The sequence below is a fragment of the Triticum dicoccoides genome, chromosome 3A (genome assembly GCF_002162155.2).
Source record: "Triticum dicoccoides isolate Atlit2015 ecotype Zavitan chromosome 3A, WEW_v2.0, whole genome shotgun sequence".
Classification (NCBI taxonomy): domain Eukaryota; kingdom Viridiplantae; phylum Streptophyta; class Magnoliopsida; order Poales; family Poaceae; genus Triticum; species Triticum dicoccoides.
Window position 1 is genome coordinate 560,012,698 of NC_041384.1, and position 14,968 is coordinate 560,027,665.

At 47.3% G+C, this 14,968-nt stretch overlaps 1 protein-coding gene across 3 annotated transcripts; it reads left to right on the plus strand.

Annotated features, from left to right (window-relative positions):
* The first annotated feature begins 8,980 nt into the window (after positions 1-8,980).
* On the plus strand, positions 8,981-14,745 carry LOC119269186 (small RNA degrading nuclease 5-like). Of its 3 annotated transcripts, none has more exons than XM_037550973.1 (16): positions 8,981-9,215; positions 9,284-9,413; positions 10,201-10,257; positions 10,341-10,406; positions 10,836-10,969; positions 11,108-11,211; positions 11,815-11,922; positions 12,015-12,085; positions 12,246-12,305; positions 12,526-12,581; positions 12,888-12,948; positions 13,037-13,304; positions 13,447-13,628; positions 13,715-14,004; positions 14,115-14,240; positions 14,359-14,745. In XM_037550973.1, the coding sequence occupies exons 2-15, from the start codon at positions 9,333-9,335 to the stop codon at positions 14,236-14,238; spliced, it is 1,662 nt and encodes a 553-aa protein (XP_037406870.1). In that variant the 5' UTR covers positions 8,981-9,215; positions 9,284-9,332; the 3' UTR covers positions 14,239-14,240; positions 14,359-14,745. The 3 variants fall into 3 exon arrangements, with proteins under 3 accessions (XP_037406870.1, XP_037406869.1, XP_037406867.1); XM_037550972.1 differs by having other exon boundaries at positions 8,982-9,215; positions 14,356-14,745; XM_037550970.1 differs by having other exon boundaries at positions 8,982-9,215; positions 14,115-14,745.
* The last annotated feature ends 223 nt before the right edge of the window (positions 14,746-14,968 follow it).

Genomic DNA, 14,968 nt, shown 5'->3' on the forward strand with positions numbered 1-14,968 from the left:
TTAGGCAACAGGACAGGGTAAGAAAGTTATAACCAATCGGTGGATTCGTAAGCATCGGGATTTTCTCACTTCTCATGAGATTCGATTGAAGACAATAACGCTAGAACGATATGTAGCCAACCGTGCAAACACAAGATTTGTCACATTCTTCCTGCTGAATGCGAGGTTACTATTGTCCACCAGGCTTAATTTTATCAGCAGCATGGTTTTGACGGATGGGTATGTCGAAGAGCAAAAAAAGGAGTTTCAGGTGGGCAAAAGAGCTTCTGAACGTGTCGGGCTTCTATTTACAACATATTGTGGTCATAATCCAGTAAATTTTACGACCCAGGATGTTCATTCTATGGACCTGACCGGTCCATTTGACTATGACTGCCGAAAACAGTGCTGAAGTTAGATGTTGTTGCCCTTTTCAATCTGTTTTTTTTTGTAAACCTGATGAACAATTAACCCTCGTGCTTTTGTACAGTTTGTAAGCTGGAGTTAGATGTTCCTACCCTTTTCAACTCGACTGTGACTGTCATATTTTCTTTGAAACAAGGCAAATGGTTTGCCATTCATTTAATTTAGAGTGAAATATTGTAACAAATCCAAACCAAGGGAAATAACATCACTCTCGTCGGCTGCTTGAGCTCACTGTGCATTACAGAAGCCAAGTGATTAGCTCCCACCAGCACCCACAAACTTATTTCGAACTAGCACATCAAATGGGATGTAAATTTTCATAGGAAAGGCTGCATGACCGTGACATATTTGGATTCTGGCATTTGGGACCCGCGAGGAAATAGCCTATCCAAGGTGGTGTCGACTTACTAGCCAGTCAACAAACGATTTTGCCTACCAGCCGTTGGATTGACATCCAACATCTGTCGTGTATCTTCTATCTCTTGTCTTCTTCTTCCTCCAATCGCCCAAACCAAACCACCCCGTCGGCTCCGCCTGCTCTCGCCTCCCATGGCTGGCTGTGCCTCCGCCGCCCTATCGTACGTACCCTCCAACGTTGGCCAGTCCCTCCCTCTATTCCCCCACACGTCCTGTTATTCTCCGGCGATGTCAGCCCCAACACGCACCCGCGCCCGAACCAGTCAACCCTCGTACTCCCCTCCGCATGCGACTGGACCGGCGCATCTTCAATGTCTCCTGTTCGCTCCGTCCGAGGCCTCGCCGCCGTCCGCCTTGCGGCCTTGGTTCGCTCGTCGTGCGCGTTGCGCCGCCCTCTTGCGTTGTCAACGTCGTCAACAACCGAGAGGAACAAGGAGATGACTGTACGTGGAGAGGATGACAGTAGGGACCCACCAGCGTTATGGCAGTACGCAAGCAAGTGCCTCTATAGTACAAGCCCAAAAATATGGTTCCTCCTAATGGTTGGACATCTGGGGCTCACGCCATTGTCAATGTAGTCAATAAACGAGAGAATTACACTACGAGCGGTTGACACGAGGGACCCAGCAAGTCGCGCAGTTTTTTTAAGGAACAAGCAGTTGTTATTTATACTAGTTTTAGCGACGGATCAGGGTAACAACGGGGCTGTGCGGGGGCTGTGGTCATCTAGCCAGGGTTTTATTTATGTTTACCACATCATGAGCCCAGTTGTGTTTTTTTCTTGCTGAAAATGGCTAGCCCAGTTCTATTTTTTAAAGAAATACCCAAATAAGGCCTACTTGCTTTATCGGCCCTGTTGGGCTGCAAATCTTTCAAGACGAGGAGAGTTTCATTCGGTTTGCCCAGAAATGGGATGTACATTTTTAAAACACATCAAACCGGGAATTAGTTTCAATTTTTTTTCATTACAAGATCTTAAATTCCATTAATTTTTATGCGTAGACAATTATTTGGATTTTATATTTATATAAATTATTTTTCAAAATAGTTTGAATGTGAATCGATATTTCTGGATTAAAAACAGTTGACCACACCGAAATATGCAAAATTTCGTATACTTTTTAACCATGGCCACAATATGGGGTGTGATGCTAACAAAAAGAAGATGGGCTCCAAAAAAATTCTTAAGAATTAGCAAATGGGTTGTACATTATTAGAAATAATGGCAAATGGGTTGTATGCTGTTTTCCACAGATTTGAGGCTGACTTGTGTGCCTACTACAGGTTGACGCGTATGCTTTCATAAAAAAAGGTTGACGCACACGCAACGCCCTGTCAACTTAGTCAACACACAAGAGCAGTGACTGTTGGATGTCCATCCAAACGACTGTCGTGCTTCTTCAATCTCTGCTCTTCATGCTCAAGCCGCTCAAACAAGCGCCGGTGGGACTGCCTGCTCCCTCCTCCTGCGGCCGGCTATGCTGCCGCGCAGGCCTCATGGCCCCATCGTACTCCCATCGCTGGCCTAGCCATCCCTCTACTCACCCACACATGTTGTTATTCTCCGGCGACGGCAGACGAACCAGTAAACCCTCGTACTCCTCCGCGTGGGAAACAACTGCCGAGTATTCCCTGGCTCCGTGTCGTTCCCTTCCTAGGCCTCGCCGTCGTCCCCCGCCCTGGTGCTCTCGGCGTGGCCTGGTCAACATGGTCAATGAACGGCATCCATCGGAAGTGGACTGTACGTGGAGAGGCTGACATCTCGGTCCACGGCAGCACGCAAGGAAATGCCTCCTTATTACCCGCAAAATAATGATTCCTCCACCTGACAGCTAGGATCCATAGGAAGGGCCTCTGTATTTCGTGAAAAAAATGTTCCCCCCGCTGACAGGTCGGACCCACCAGCTATATCTTTGCACGCAAGGAAGTGCCTCCTTATTACGCCCAAAAAAATGAATACCCCTGCTAGCTGGGACCCACCATATTGTTGTGCTGACTTGTGGGCCTACTAAGTTGATAGGGACGGAGAGCTTTGTCAACTTAGTCAATACTCCAGTGACCGTATGATGTCCATCCAACGGCCATAGTGCGTCTTCAACCTCTGGTCTTCTTGCTCCAGCCGCCCAAAGCAGCGCCGGTCGTGCCGCCTGCTCCTGCCTCCCGTGGCCGGCTGTGCTACCGCGGAGGCCTCACCGCCCCCATACTACTCCCACCACTGGCCAGGCCATCCCTCCACTCACCAACACCCCCTGTTATTCTGCGGCGACGGCAGCCTTACACCGCAGCCGAACCAGTGAACGTTCGTACTCCTCTCCGCGTGGGCATCCACTGCTGCGTCTTGCACGGCTCCACGTCGTCCCCTTCCTAGGCCTCGCCGTCGTCCACCGCCGTGGTGCTCTCGGCGCGGCGTGGTCAATGTGGTCAATGACCGACTTCCATCGGAAGAGTACTACACGTGGAGAGGCTGACAGCTGGGTCCACGGCAACCGCAAGGAAGTGCCTCATTATTACGCGGAAAATAATTATTCCTCCACCTAACAGCGGGGACCCATCGAACGGGCCACCAGTATTTTGTGAAAAAATCGTTTCCCCCTGACTGCTAGGACCCATCGGACGGGCCACCGTATTTCGTGAAAAAACGCCCCCCCCCCCGCTGTCAGCTCGGACCCATCGGAAGTGCCTCCTTATTACGCACAAAAAAATGAATACTCCCCTGGCTAGCTGGGACCCACCTTGCTGGGAGGCTGACTTGTGGGCCTACTAAGTTGACGGGGACGAAGGGCTTTGTCAACTTAGTCAATATGAACGATTCTAGCTCCAGTGATCGTACGATGTCCATCCAACGGCCGTAGTGCTTCTTCAACCTCTGGTCTTCTTGCTCCAGCCGCCCAAAGTAGCGCCGGTCGTGCCGCATGCTCTTGCCTCCCGTGGCTGGCTGTGCTGCCGCAGAGGCCTCACCGCCCCCTACTATTCCCACCGCTGGCCAGGCCCTGCGACAACGGCAGCCTCACACCGCAGCCGAACCAGTGAACCCTCATAGTCCTCTCCGTGTGGGCTTCCACTTCCGCGTCGTCCCCTCCTAGGCCTCGGCGTCGTCCACCGCCGTGGTGCTCTCCGTGCGGCGTGGTCAACGTGGTCAAGGAACGACTTTCATCGGAAGAGTACTGTACGTGGAGAGGCTGATAGCTGGGTCCACGGCCACAACCCAGTTTTTTTATGATTTGCCAAGTAAGTCACTTTGTCAGGCCTGTTGGGCTGCAAATCTTTCAAGACGAGGAGAGTTTTCATTCGGCTGGCCGAGAAAATGGCCCATCAGTAATGAGAAATGGGCTGTACATTTTTAAAACACATCAAACCGGCAATTAGTTTTAAATATCTTTTTTTTCATTTCAAGATTTTAAATTACATTAGTTTTTATGCGTGGAGAATTTGTTGCATTTTATATTGATATACATTTATTTTTAAAATCAGTTTGAATGTGAGTCGAAATTTCGGGATAAAAACAGTTCGGACCGCACCGAAATATGCAAAATTTCATATAATTTTTTAACCGTTGCCACAATATGGGCTGTAATGCTAACAAAAAAAATGGGCTCCAAAAAAACCTTAAGAATTAGCAAATGGGCTGTAAATTATTAGAAATAATGGCAGATGGGCTGTATGTTGTTTTCCACAGATTTGAGGCTTTCCTAAAAAAAGGTTGACACACAAGCACTGACTGTTGGATGTCCATTCAACGGCCGTCGTGCTTCTTCAGTCTCTGCTCTTCCTGCTCCAGCCGCTCAAACAAGTGCCGGCGGGACTGCCTGCTCCCTCCTCCTTGCGTCCGGCTGTGCTGCCGCGCAGGCCTCACCGCCCGACCGTACTCCCATCGTTGGCCTAGCCATCCCTCTACTCATCCACACCTGCTGTTATTCTCCGGCGACGGCAGACGAACCAGTAAACCCTCGTACAGTCGTACTCCCCTCCGTGTGGGAAACAACTTTCGAGTCTTCCCTGCCTCCGTGTCGTCCCCTTCCTAGGCCTCACCGTCGTCCACCGCCCTGGTGCTCTCGGCGCGGCCTGGTCAACGTGGTCAACGACCGACATGCATCTGAAGTGGACTTTACGTGGAGAGGCCGACAGCTCGGTCCACGGCCGCACGCAAGGAAATGCCTCCTTATTATGCGCAAAATAATGATTCCTCCATCCGACATCAGGGAACCTCCGAAAGGGCCTCTGTATTTCACGAAAAAACGTTACCGCCGCTGACAGCTCGGACCCACCAGCTATATCTTCGCACGCAAGGAAGTGCCTCCTTATTATGCACAAAAAAAATGAATACTCCCCCTGTTAGCTGGGACCCAGTATAGTGGCAGGCTGATTTGTGGGCCTACTAAGTTGACGGGGATGGAGGGCTTTGTCAACTTAGTCAATATGCACGATTTTAGCTCCAGTGACCGTACGATGTCCATCCAACGGCCGTAGTGCTTCTTCAACCTCTGGTCTTCTTGCTCCAGCCGCCCAAATCAGCGTCGGTCGTGCCTCGTGCTCCTGCCTCCCGTGGCCAGCTGCGATGCGGCGGAGGCCTCACCCCCTACTACTCCCACCGCTGGCCAGGACATCCCTCTACTTACCCACACCCCCTGTTATTCTGCGGCGACGACAGTCTCACACCGCAGCGAACCAGTGAACCCTCGTACTCCTCTACGTGTGGGCATCCACTACCGCGTCTTCCCCGGCTCCGCGTCGTTCCCTTCCTAGGCCTCGCCGTCGTCCACCGCCCTGGTGCTCTCGGCGCGGCGTGGTCAATGTGGTCAAGGAACGGCTTCCATTGGACATGGACTGTACGTGGAGAGGTTGACAGCTGGGTCCACGGCCGCAGCAAGGAAGTGCCTCCTTATTACGTGCAAAATAATTATTCCTCCACCTGACAGCGGGACCCACCGGACGGGCCACCGTATTTCGCCCCCTGACTGCTGGGATCCACCAGCTACATCTTCGCACGCAAGGAAGTGCCTGACAGTCGGGACCCACCTGGTCGAAGCGTACGTAGCATTGTCATTCTGGTCGTAAACGTGTACGTACATATATACTGGTCGATGTAGAGGCGCGCACGTGTCGTAGTAGAGGCGGCTAGGGTGCAAGAAAGAAAATACAGCTACGTATGTGTACATACGAGCGGGGGCTCGAACGCCTACTCGCGCATACGTACGGCCAGGGCTCGTGTACATGGCTGGGTCGGAACGGAGAAACAGCGTCGTCGTCGTGTTCATGGGGAGGCAACGGAATGCGTCGTGTTCATGGGGAGGCAACGGAATGCATCGTGTTCATCGGGAGGGCTTGGACGGAACAAGCAATGGAAACGAGGCCTGGCGTACCGCAGAACGGAGGAAACGGCCTTGTGTTCGACCGACCACGTTCGAAACGGGATCCTGTTCATCGGGAGGGGTCTGGCGTACCGCAAAACGAAGGAAATAGACCTCCTACGGTCGAAACGGGGGTCCTGTTGATCGGGAGGGGTGTGGCGTACCGCAAAACGGATGAAACGGACTTGTGTTGGAGCGCTACGGTCGAAACGGGGGTCCTGTTCATCGGGAGGGGTGTGGCGTACCGCAAAACGGGACTCCACGGGATACTGTTCATCTCCACCGTCGACCCCCTCCAGCCTCCACGAGCTATTGTTCATCCACCGTCGACCTCCTCCAGCCTCCACCTGCGACTGTTCATCCACGGGCTCCTGTTCATCCAGCCTCCACCGTGCGCTACTCCACCGGCTACTGTTCAACCAGCCCTCTCCACGGGCTCCTATTCAACCACCCCTCCACGGGCTACTGTTCATCCTGCCCTCCACCTTCTACTGTTCATCCAGCCCTCCACGGGGTGGTCCTGTTCATCCAGCCCTCCACGGGGTCCTATTCATCCAGCCCCAACCGACTCGATCGATCGGGGTCCTGTTCATCCAGAGGCAACACCACGGGGTCCTGTTCATCCACCTCCACTGGAAACTGTTCATCCAAACCCCCTCGCAACGCTCACTGTTCATCCAGAGGCAGCATCGATCGGCTTCAGTTAGCAGCAGTAACGAAGGAATCGCTCGATCGGGTTCAGTTAACAGCCATCGATCAATCGCTCGGGTTCAGTAACGCGTAGCCTGCAGTGCAATCGCTCGGGTTCAGTTAGAGCCCAACGCCTCGCTCGGGTTCAGTTAGAGCCAACGCCTCGCACGCACGCGCGTACGTGTACGAGAGAAACACGCATCACTCGGCCCCCGACCTCTCATCGTAACCGGGAACTCCTCGAAATTTTCCTCCCCCTCGCTTCTACCATGATTTTTTCCATCATGGACGGTCCAAAGAATGTCATGCAGCTGCGTCTCCCGCCCGCCCAGGATGAAAAGCCCATTTTCTGTCATGATTTTTTGTCATAGAAGTAGGAGCCCACCACATCTATGATGATACCGGGTTTTGTCACAATTATCGTCATAGAAGTGTCATATGTATGACAGAAAAAAATTTCGTTCGGCCCAAAATGTCACGAATGTGTCTTTTTTTTGTAGTGCTACCTCTCTCAATATGTGTTTCTACAATACAGAGAATAGGGGGGGGGGCAAATTTCTCCGCTAGCTCGCGAAGCTCGTTAACTGTCGCGGCATTGCCCACTCCGCGACAGTTCCAGCATAGGGTATTCATTGCGCCCGGCGACCCTCCAGAGTGGAGGACGCTGTTGAGTCGTCTTGAAACTTGGCTGTTAAGGACATCTTTGGAGCATTCTATGAAGCTGCATCTGTCTTGGCCCTCTTGGGTTCCTGCTTGGAGCTCGGGCTGATCGGCAAGGGCGGCGCTGGGAGCATGAGAGGTGTCTCCCCAAGCGTCATGCTTGAACCCGCAGGTGCCACCTGCGCCTGGGGGTTTACAGTTTGGTTCTTCTCCATCAGATCGCCTTTGGTGTGTTTGCGATTATCGTCAACTTCTGTCATAGTGGTGTCCCGAGTCACGTCATCTTCGGAGAGAACAACCGGCGCTGAGGCTGAGCCCCGTCCGCCTGACTGGTTGGCACGTCCCGCACCTCTACCTCGGCCGCCACGGCCTCCCCTTCCAGCTGTGCGGTTCTGACCAGAGCCTGGGCAAGCCCCTCGAAACCAGTCTTCGCGAAGTTCCTTAAAAACCAGTGCCGATTTTGCATGAATCCCATCTCAGTGTTCCTTGAACTGGTGCCCTAGGTGGCCGCAAACTGCACACCAATTAGGGAGCCTCTCGTACTTGACCTTGAAAATCTGCCTTTCTTCCTTATGAACCAGGCTAACCGCATTCTTTAAGGGGTTAAACACATTGATTCTGACCTGCAACCTGTAAAAGTTCCCCTCAAAATCTTGCGACTTAGGCTCCACATAGATGACCTCTCCCACTTTCCTGGCAAGAGTTTTCAGAAGCGAATAGAATCCATCCGGCAGATCGTGCACTTGCATCCATATTTCTAGAGTATCCAGCTTCATCAGCGATGGTTTTGTGAATCTGTCGTACTCTGCCATGATCACTGCATTACCTTTGTAGTTCCAGGGTCCCTCTTGCATCGCGCGCTCCCAGTCACCGAGGCAAGCAAACTGCATCATATACAAATTTTCCTCAAGAGGGCGAATCTGTACTGGCTGCGCAAGATCCCGCGCCGCTCTCATCGTCTTGTAGAATCCATATTGTCTATACTTCTTCTCCGTGTGGACTCGCGCTATGGCCATCCATCTAGTCGTCTTCGGCGGCAGTAGATCTTCCTGTTCCACCACCACATCGTCCATGCCCTCCTCCTGGAGGCCCAACTCGCTCATCAGCGCTTCCAAGTCCCCCATTTTGGAGTTTGAAGCCGATGCCGCCATGCTTGTTCCCTAACCCGAGAAAGATTCGATCGGGTGTTGAGCGAAACCCTAGCCTAACCCCAAGCCGAGGGAGACAAGCACCAAGGACTCGCAGCACTGAGAGCGCCCCCTGATCGGCCTGAGTACAGCCCTACGGCGAAGCGGGGGGAGGGTAGCAGGAACCCTACGGTGGCGCACAAGTCGCCGCCGAGGGTAGGAGAAACCCTAACCAGAGGGTTAGAAAAGACCAAATGCGGAGTTGTTTCTAGGTATACTCTTTACCGTTCCAAATACCGAGCCAAGCCCAGCAAGGCCCACGACCAATCTTGCCAGGGATCCAAACGCGCCCTAAATTTCTCTCCCCTGCTTTACCACCAAGCCCTACACCTGCCGCCGTGCCGTTCCCCAGCGGCGTCACCGCCGGCGCCTCAATCCCATACCCCATGCCCCCCGCCCCCACCCACCACGGCCTCTCACGCGCGCGGCCGCCATCGCCGTTCCCGTTCTTCCTCGTCGGGACATCGCGTTCCTGCCGTCTCCACCCCGTCCGCAGTTGAGTTTTGAGGTATGCGTTTATTTTCCATCCAGCGATTAGTAAAGTCCCACTGACCTTCACGAGTTCTGGCTGTGCAGGCGCGCGCCCGGCAGAACTTCTAGATTCGCCCCCGCGGCGGCGCCCGACATGTCGACCCCCTCCGGCTCCGGGGAAGCCGACGGAGCCACGCCCGCTGCCTCTACGTATTACGACGTCTTCGGCCCCGACGTACGTGCTTTCTTCCCATCCTTTTCTCTTCTTCACTGTTCTAGAGAGGCAGAACCATGGAAGTTTTTAACCAACTGGAGCTGTGTTAGTCTGCCGCTAGGAAACTCCAAAATAAGTTTTGGAGTTTTAGTTTGTTGGAATAGAGAGTCATGCCATTGCAACATTATACTGTTCCTTTAATTTTATAGTGATATATTGACTCATGGTGAAGATGGCATTTTTGGGTAACTGTTGCTAGTGGAGCTGGGCCAAAATATGTATGAGGCTTCGCTCCATATTTTGGGAGAGATTTCTCAAAGGGTTTAAGTGTGGATACCTATAGGTGGCGATATGGTACAAATACGACACAGAGACATTGGCTTTTCCCACTGAACTTCTGTGAGGCAAAAACCTAGACTGATTGCTTGTTTGGCAGAAGAGTGTCTTTCTTCCGTCAAATAAAGGGAAGTCGCCCCACCTGGAATTCGATGAATACGACATGAATTTTGTTATCAGAGTTTGCTCTTAACACTAGAAACCTTGTATGTTTTCTCTGTGATCAAATATCTGAATTACGTCTACATGCTATAAATGGACTATTAGGTGAAGAAGCATGTAAATTTTGTTTATATTCAGTAATTTTATCACAGACGTGTGTCTTGTTGGACATGTGGATATTTTCTTATTTGTTATCTGGTCAGAGTACTCTTGTGCTGCTTACTTTACTGATTAATACATTTGCTACTCGAAGCTATGCCTTATTTCTTACAGAACTAATCCTTATCTTTTTTTTTTACATTCTATCCAGGCTAAACCTGATGTTATTTTTAAGGAGGCCACTTCAGATTCCACATTGAATCTGCAGGTTCTTTCATAGCAAAAACACGATGCAAATTAACCACTGACTTTTCTTTCTTTGTTGTAACACACCATTTGGTTGTAACACAGGATGTCCAGGGGCTAGTAACTTGGGTTATTGGTGAAGGCATGCCGCCTTCATGGGTGTTTGTTAAAGTAAATTCTGTTCCCTTACCCTTCTTACATTGTGGTGAACATGATTTTCTTTTTTTCTTTCCACTGTTTTAGTCATTATCAATGAAAAATAAATGAGTTTTTCTGGCCCATAATTTTCATAACTGCACTTAGGGCTGATAACAACCTGTTATGTAACTACTAAAGTATTCCATCTGGGTCACTAGTACCTAAAATGTCTACATTTGTTTACAGAGGGAGTATCTCAAAAACATTTGCAGCTTTTTTTAACCTAGTGAAAATCATAGAATAGTAATTACTGGCAACTCTTGATGACAATAAGTGAATTATAGATGCCGATTTGGTAAGCATCGATATGCACATGTAATATGGACTTCCATGAGTATTATTTGCTGCTTTAGAAACCCTACCTGTGCTTAGCTCTAAAACTATGTTTTCTTTGGTGTTCAGAACAAGCCTCTTATCCCAAAAGTTATCCTTCTCTATGTTCCTGGCCTCGATGCAGCTCTATACATGTCTCAGTCCCGCCTCCTGTCTTCTTTGAAAGAATTGTGTGGCAATCCAAAACCTGTTCTAGCTTCAAGGTTTGTGTGTTAAACAGAAGACTTTGAATTTTCTGTCCACAGTTTTTTGTATTCTGGTGTATTATCAGTATAATAGCGACACTGTTCTCATATCAATTCACTACACTCATTATGGCTAACTTAATTTTCTTTTGGCAGTTGTGTACCAGATGAAAGGCATACCATTGACGCACTCCTGACATGCAGAGTAAAGCGAAAGCGGCAGTCACAAACATCAAACCAACCATCTGAATCTGATGGAGGTATGAGATCATGACTCCTAAAAATTGTGTCTAGTGTACCTTTTCGGCCCCGCACTATGTGATTTGGTCTGCTATTATGGGAGTAGTCACTACTCACTAGGCACTGACAAGATCTGATGTTTGATTTATGGTTAAGATTCTAGTTTGGAAGATCACATGGTTTATTGGACTATTCCCATCCTTTTTTATGACGTTTATTTCCTACAAAAATGCCATTTTAATTGTAATATGAACAGTTGTTACATTTTCATTAATACACTGTTTTTACTGTCGTCTACTTGTGCATTTCCCAGTCATATTCCTTTTTATATTTTAAATGTCACATGGCAGCTAGCATAATCTAAAGTCATGTCACATCAGAAGTTTGTCACCAGGCCGGAGTTGACAGTATAGCGAACTAACTGGATATATTTCTTGCTGAGCATCTATCATTTATTTCCCTAAGCTCAGTTCTTCTATATATCTGTTGTTATGTACATTTAGTCATTTACTAAAATTAGTGTATTAATTCCTTTCCTATGACAAGTGGGCACTACTGATTCCTGAACCAAATCGATTTTATAATTTATTCTGGATGATTTGTTAACCTTTTTTTTGTTTCAGGTAAATTATCAAGTCTGGCGGACCTAAAAGATATACCATTTCCTGTTAAATATTACACACTTTCTAAAAAGGATTTGGAAGATAATGGCTACTCTCTCAATTTACCAGGTTAGTTTTTTATTTATTTGTTGACTCTGCCTTCCAATTTATGCCCTCACGTTAAAATGGGTGTTTGTTCTTTTTTCTGCCAAAATTTTCAGGTTTTGTCCCTACGATTGCAGCTCCTTCAGGCTCTTCCCCATATGAAATTTTCGCTCTTGATTGTGAGATGGTAATAAGATTTTCTGTTTCTTGAATTTTAAAATACTGCTGTACATTTTGAGGCCCTTGTTTGATTTGTTCATCCAAGATTTTTTTTTGAAATATTAGGTTTATCTAGTTGATAGGTTCGTAGGTACATTTATGCCACTTTATAATTTTTCACTTTTCAGTGTGTGACAGCAGCTGGATTTGAACTTACAAGAGTGACATTAGTCGATATTAAAGGAGAGGTATGTGTACTTCCCTTCCCAAAGCTTGGTTAGAGCATTCTAACAAAAATCGCCCCTATCACAATAATGCTGGACTCAGATTTCTGTCTTCTTTTGATCAAAGTGATCTTAATAATTTGACAAAATACATAATTCTTCTATATAATATGTGTTGGCATGAACCGTTATTTTTCTTCACACTTCAGTGTCCATAGTATTTATTTTTTTGTAATCTCTTCAGGTGATACTGGATAAACTAGTCAAGCCTACCAATCCAATCACTGATTACAATACAAGGTATATGATGCCTTCACTTTCCTTTCTTGTAGGGCTAGCTAGCCTGAACCGGAACTATGCTATATTTTTCAGCCAGTTTTTCTCGGTGTATTTTAGGTTATAACTTGGTTGTGATTTATGAGGATGCTAGGATTTGGTACCTCTATTTGAAGCACATGTATATTAGTAACATTATTACCAATTTCTTATTTTGATTGACATTCCACTTTCCTAATTTATGCCTTTATATTCCTGTACATGATTCTGTTCATAGTATTCTTAGGTGCTGAATGATAGCTTTGACTATAATTATTCTTAATAGTGCAGGTTTAGTGGAATCACTGCTGAGATGCTATCCGATGTGATAACAACCCTCCAGGAGATTCAGGTCAGCTGTTTCTAATTTTTTTTCATTATCTTTTAGTTTTTGTCATCATTTCATCCTATTTTAGCTGAGACCATTGTGTCTCTTTCAGGAAGAGTTTATTGGACTTGTGTACAAAGAAACCATTCTTGTTGGGCATTCTTTGGAAAATGACCTTTTGGCATTACGGATATCTCATGACTTGGTCATCGACACTGCTGTTTTGTACAAATATAATCGTGGCACCCGCTGCAAAATTGCTTTACGTGTCCTGGCAAACAAATATCTTAGCCGGGTGATCCAGAACACAGGGTCTGGGCATGACAGCGTGGAAGATGCAAGAGCTGCTCTGGATCTTGCCTTTTTGAAAATCAAATACGGTAAATCATACTTTTCAGTACTGTTTTTATTGCTTTTCCAACAGTTAGGCATAGATTAATCATTACAAGCACGTGGTTTTTGGTATTCTATTTGTCTGATTTGTTGCCTTTCTGTGGTCATGTTTATCATCTTATTTTCCAGGTCCTGATTTTGGCTCTCCACCGTCGTTTTCACGAAGAAAGTTGTCTTCCATTCTGCATGAATGTGGGAAAAGGAGTTCCCTCATTGATGAAGTGTTTGTTCTTGACCGCTATTCAGATGCTTCCTGCAATTCAATTGCAGTTTTCTCAGATGATGATGCCCTCTCCAGATCAATGAAAGAGGTTAATACTATTGTTTTTTGTTAGTGGTAGCATTGCTTTCAGTAATTTTTTACAAATTCTCATTAGTTGCTAAAATCATTCTGCAGGTAAAGAATGACAAAATCAGCTTTGTCTGGACTCAGTTTTCAGGATTGATCTCTTATCTACGTAAAAGAGCTGAAAATCCTGAAAAACTGAAATCCTGTGTTGCGGAGGCTATTGCATTGAAAACCTGTGACAGAAAAACTGCCCGGAAAAGAGCAAAGCAAATTTGTCCAGAGCTGAAGGCAATTTTAAGTGAATTGGACAAGAAAATAAAAAAACTATATGATACACTGCCTGAAAATGCAATGTTTATTTTATGTACCGGTCATGGGGATACTCCTTTGGTCCAAAGGTAAATTCATATTCAGAAAAAAAGCATTTCATGTTTTCCATTCTAGTCTGTTACTTAAACTGTGTGCCATGTTACCTACTAACCTTTAGTAACCGTGGTATGACATGCAGATTAAAGAAAATGCTCAACCATGGAGAAGAAACAGTCGATAGCCGGGAAAATATTGTCCATGCATTGGAAGATTTACAGGCTCAAGCAGAAGTTGCTCTATGCTTCTGCTGTGTCAAGCATTAGCTGTAAGCAACTTGTCCTTTTCCCCACGTGTTCCGGAGTTGGAACTCGATGCACCATTCAGCTTGCACTGTTAACACCATTTTTGAAGATGGATGTAACTGACAAACACCCCTCCAGTAGTTGCAGCCTTGCTGGAAGGATGGATTCAGGTGTGCATCCTGACAGTCACTATCACTTTTGAAGATTGATGATGTACCTGCAAACGGCTTCGTTAATTTTAGGAAGGATGGAGTCGTGCATGGACTGGATCCTAACCGACTGACATGAAAACTTGAGGCTATTACACGGATTCAGCGTTGAAACACGGCTTTGAAGTCCGAGGTGTGCCTTATGATTTTTTGTGGGCTGGGACGATAGGTTGTACTGTAGATCATTTGCATCACTTTTCGGATTTCAGGCATACTAATTTGGTGGGCTGGGATGGTAATTTCCAGTAATTGTTTGTATTTCGCACCTGGGTAAATTCTGAAATCACCCAAAAACTAAAATTGCACTGATTTTAGTCTAGTAATGACAATGTAGTGCACGTGCCTCTACGAAGTAGTCCCGAGCACGACGGCGCCACAAGCCCCCGCGCTTTCTTCAGAATATTTGGGCGTTTGTGGTGCAAGCTTCAGACTAACCGTTTGAAACAAAGTGAGAACGAACATACAGGTTACTACTCCTTCCGTTTCAAAATAGATGACCCAACTTTATACTAAAGTTAATATAAAGTTGAGTCATCTATTTT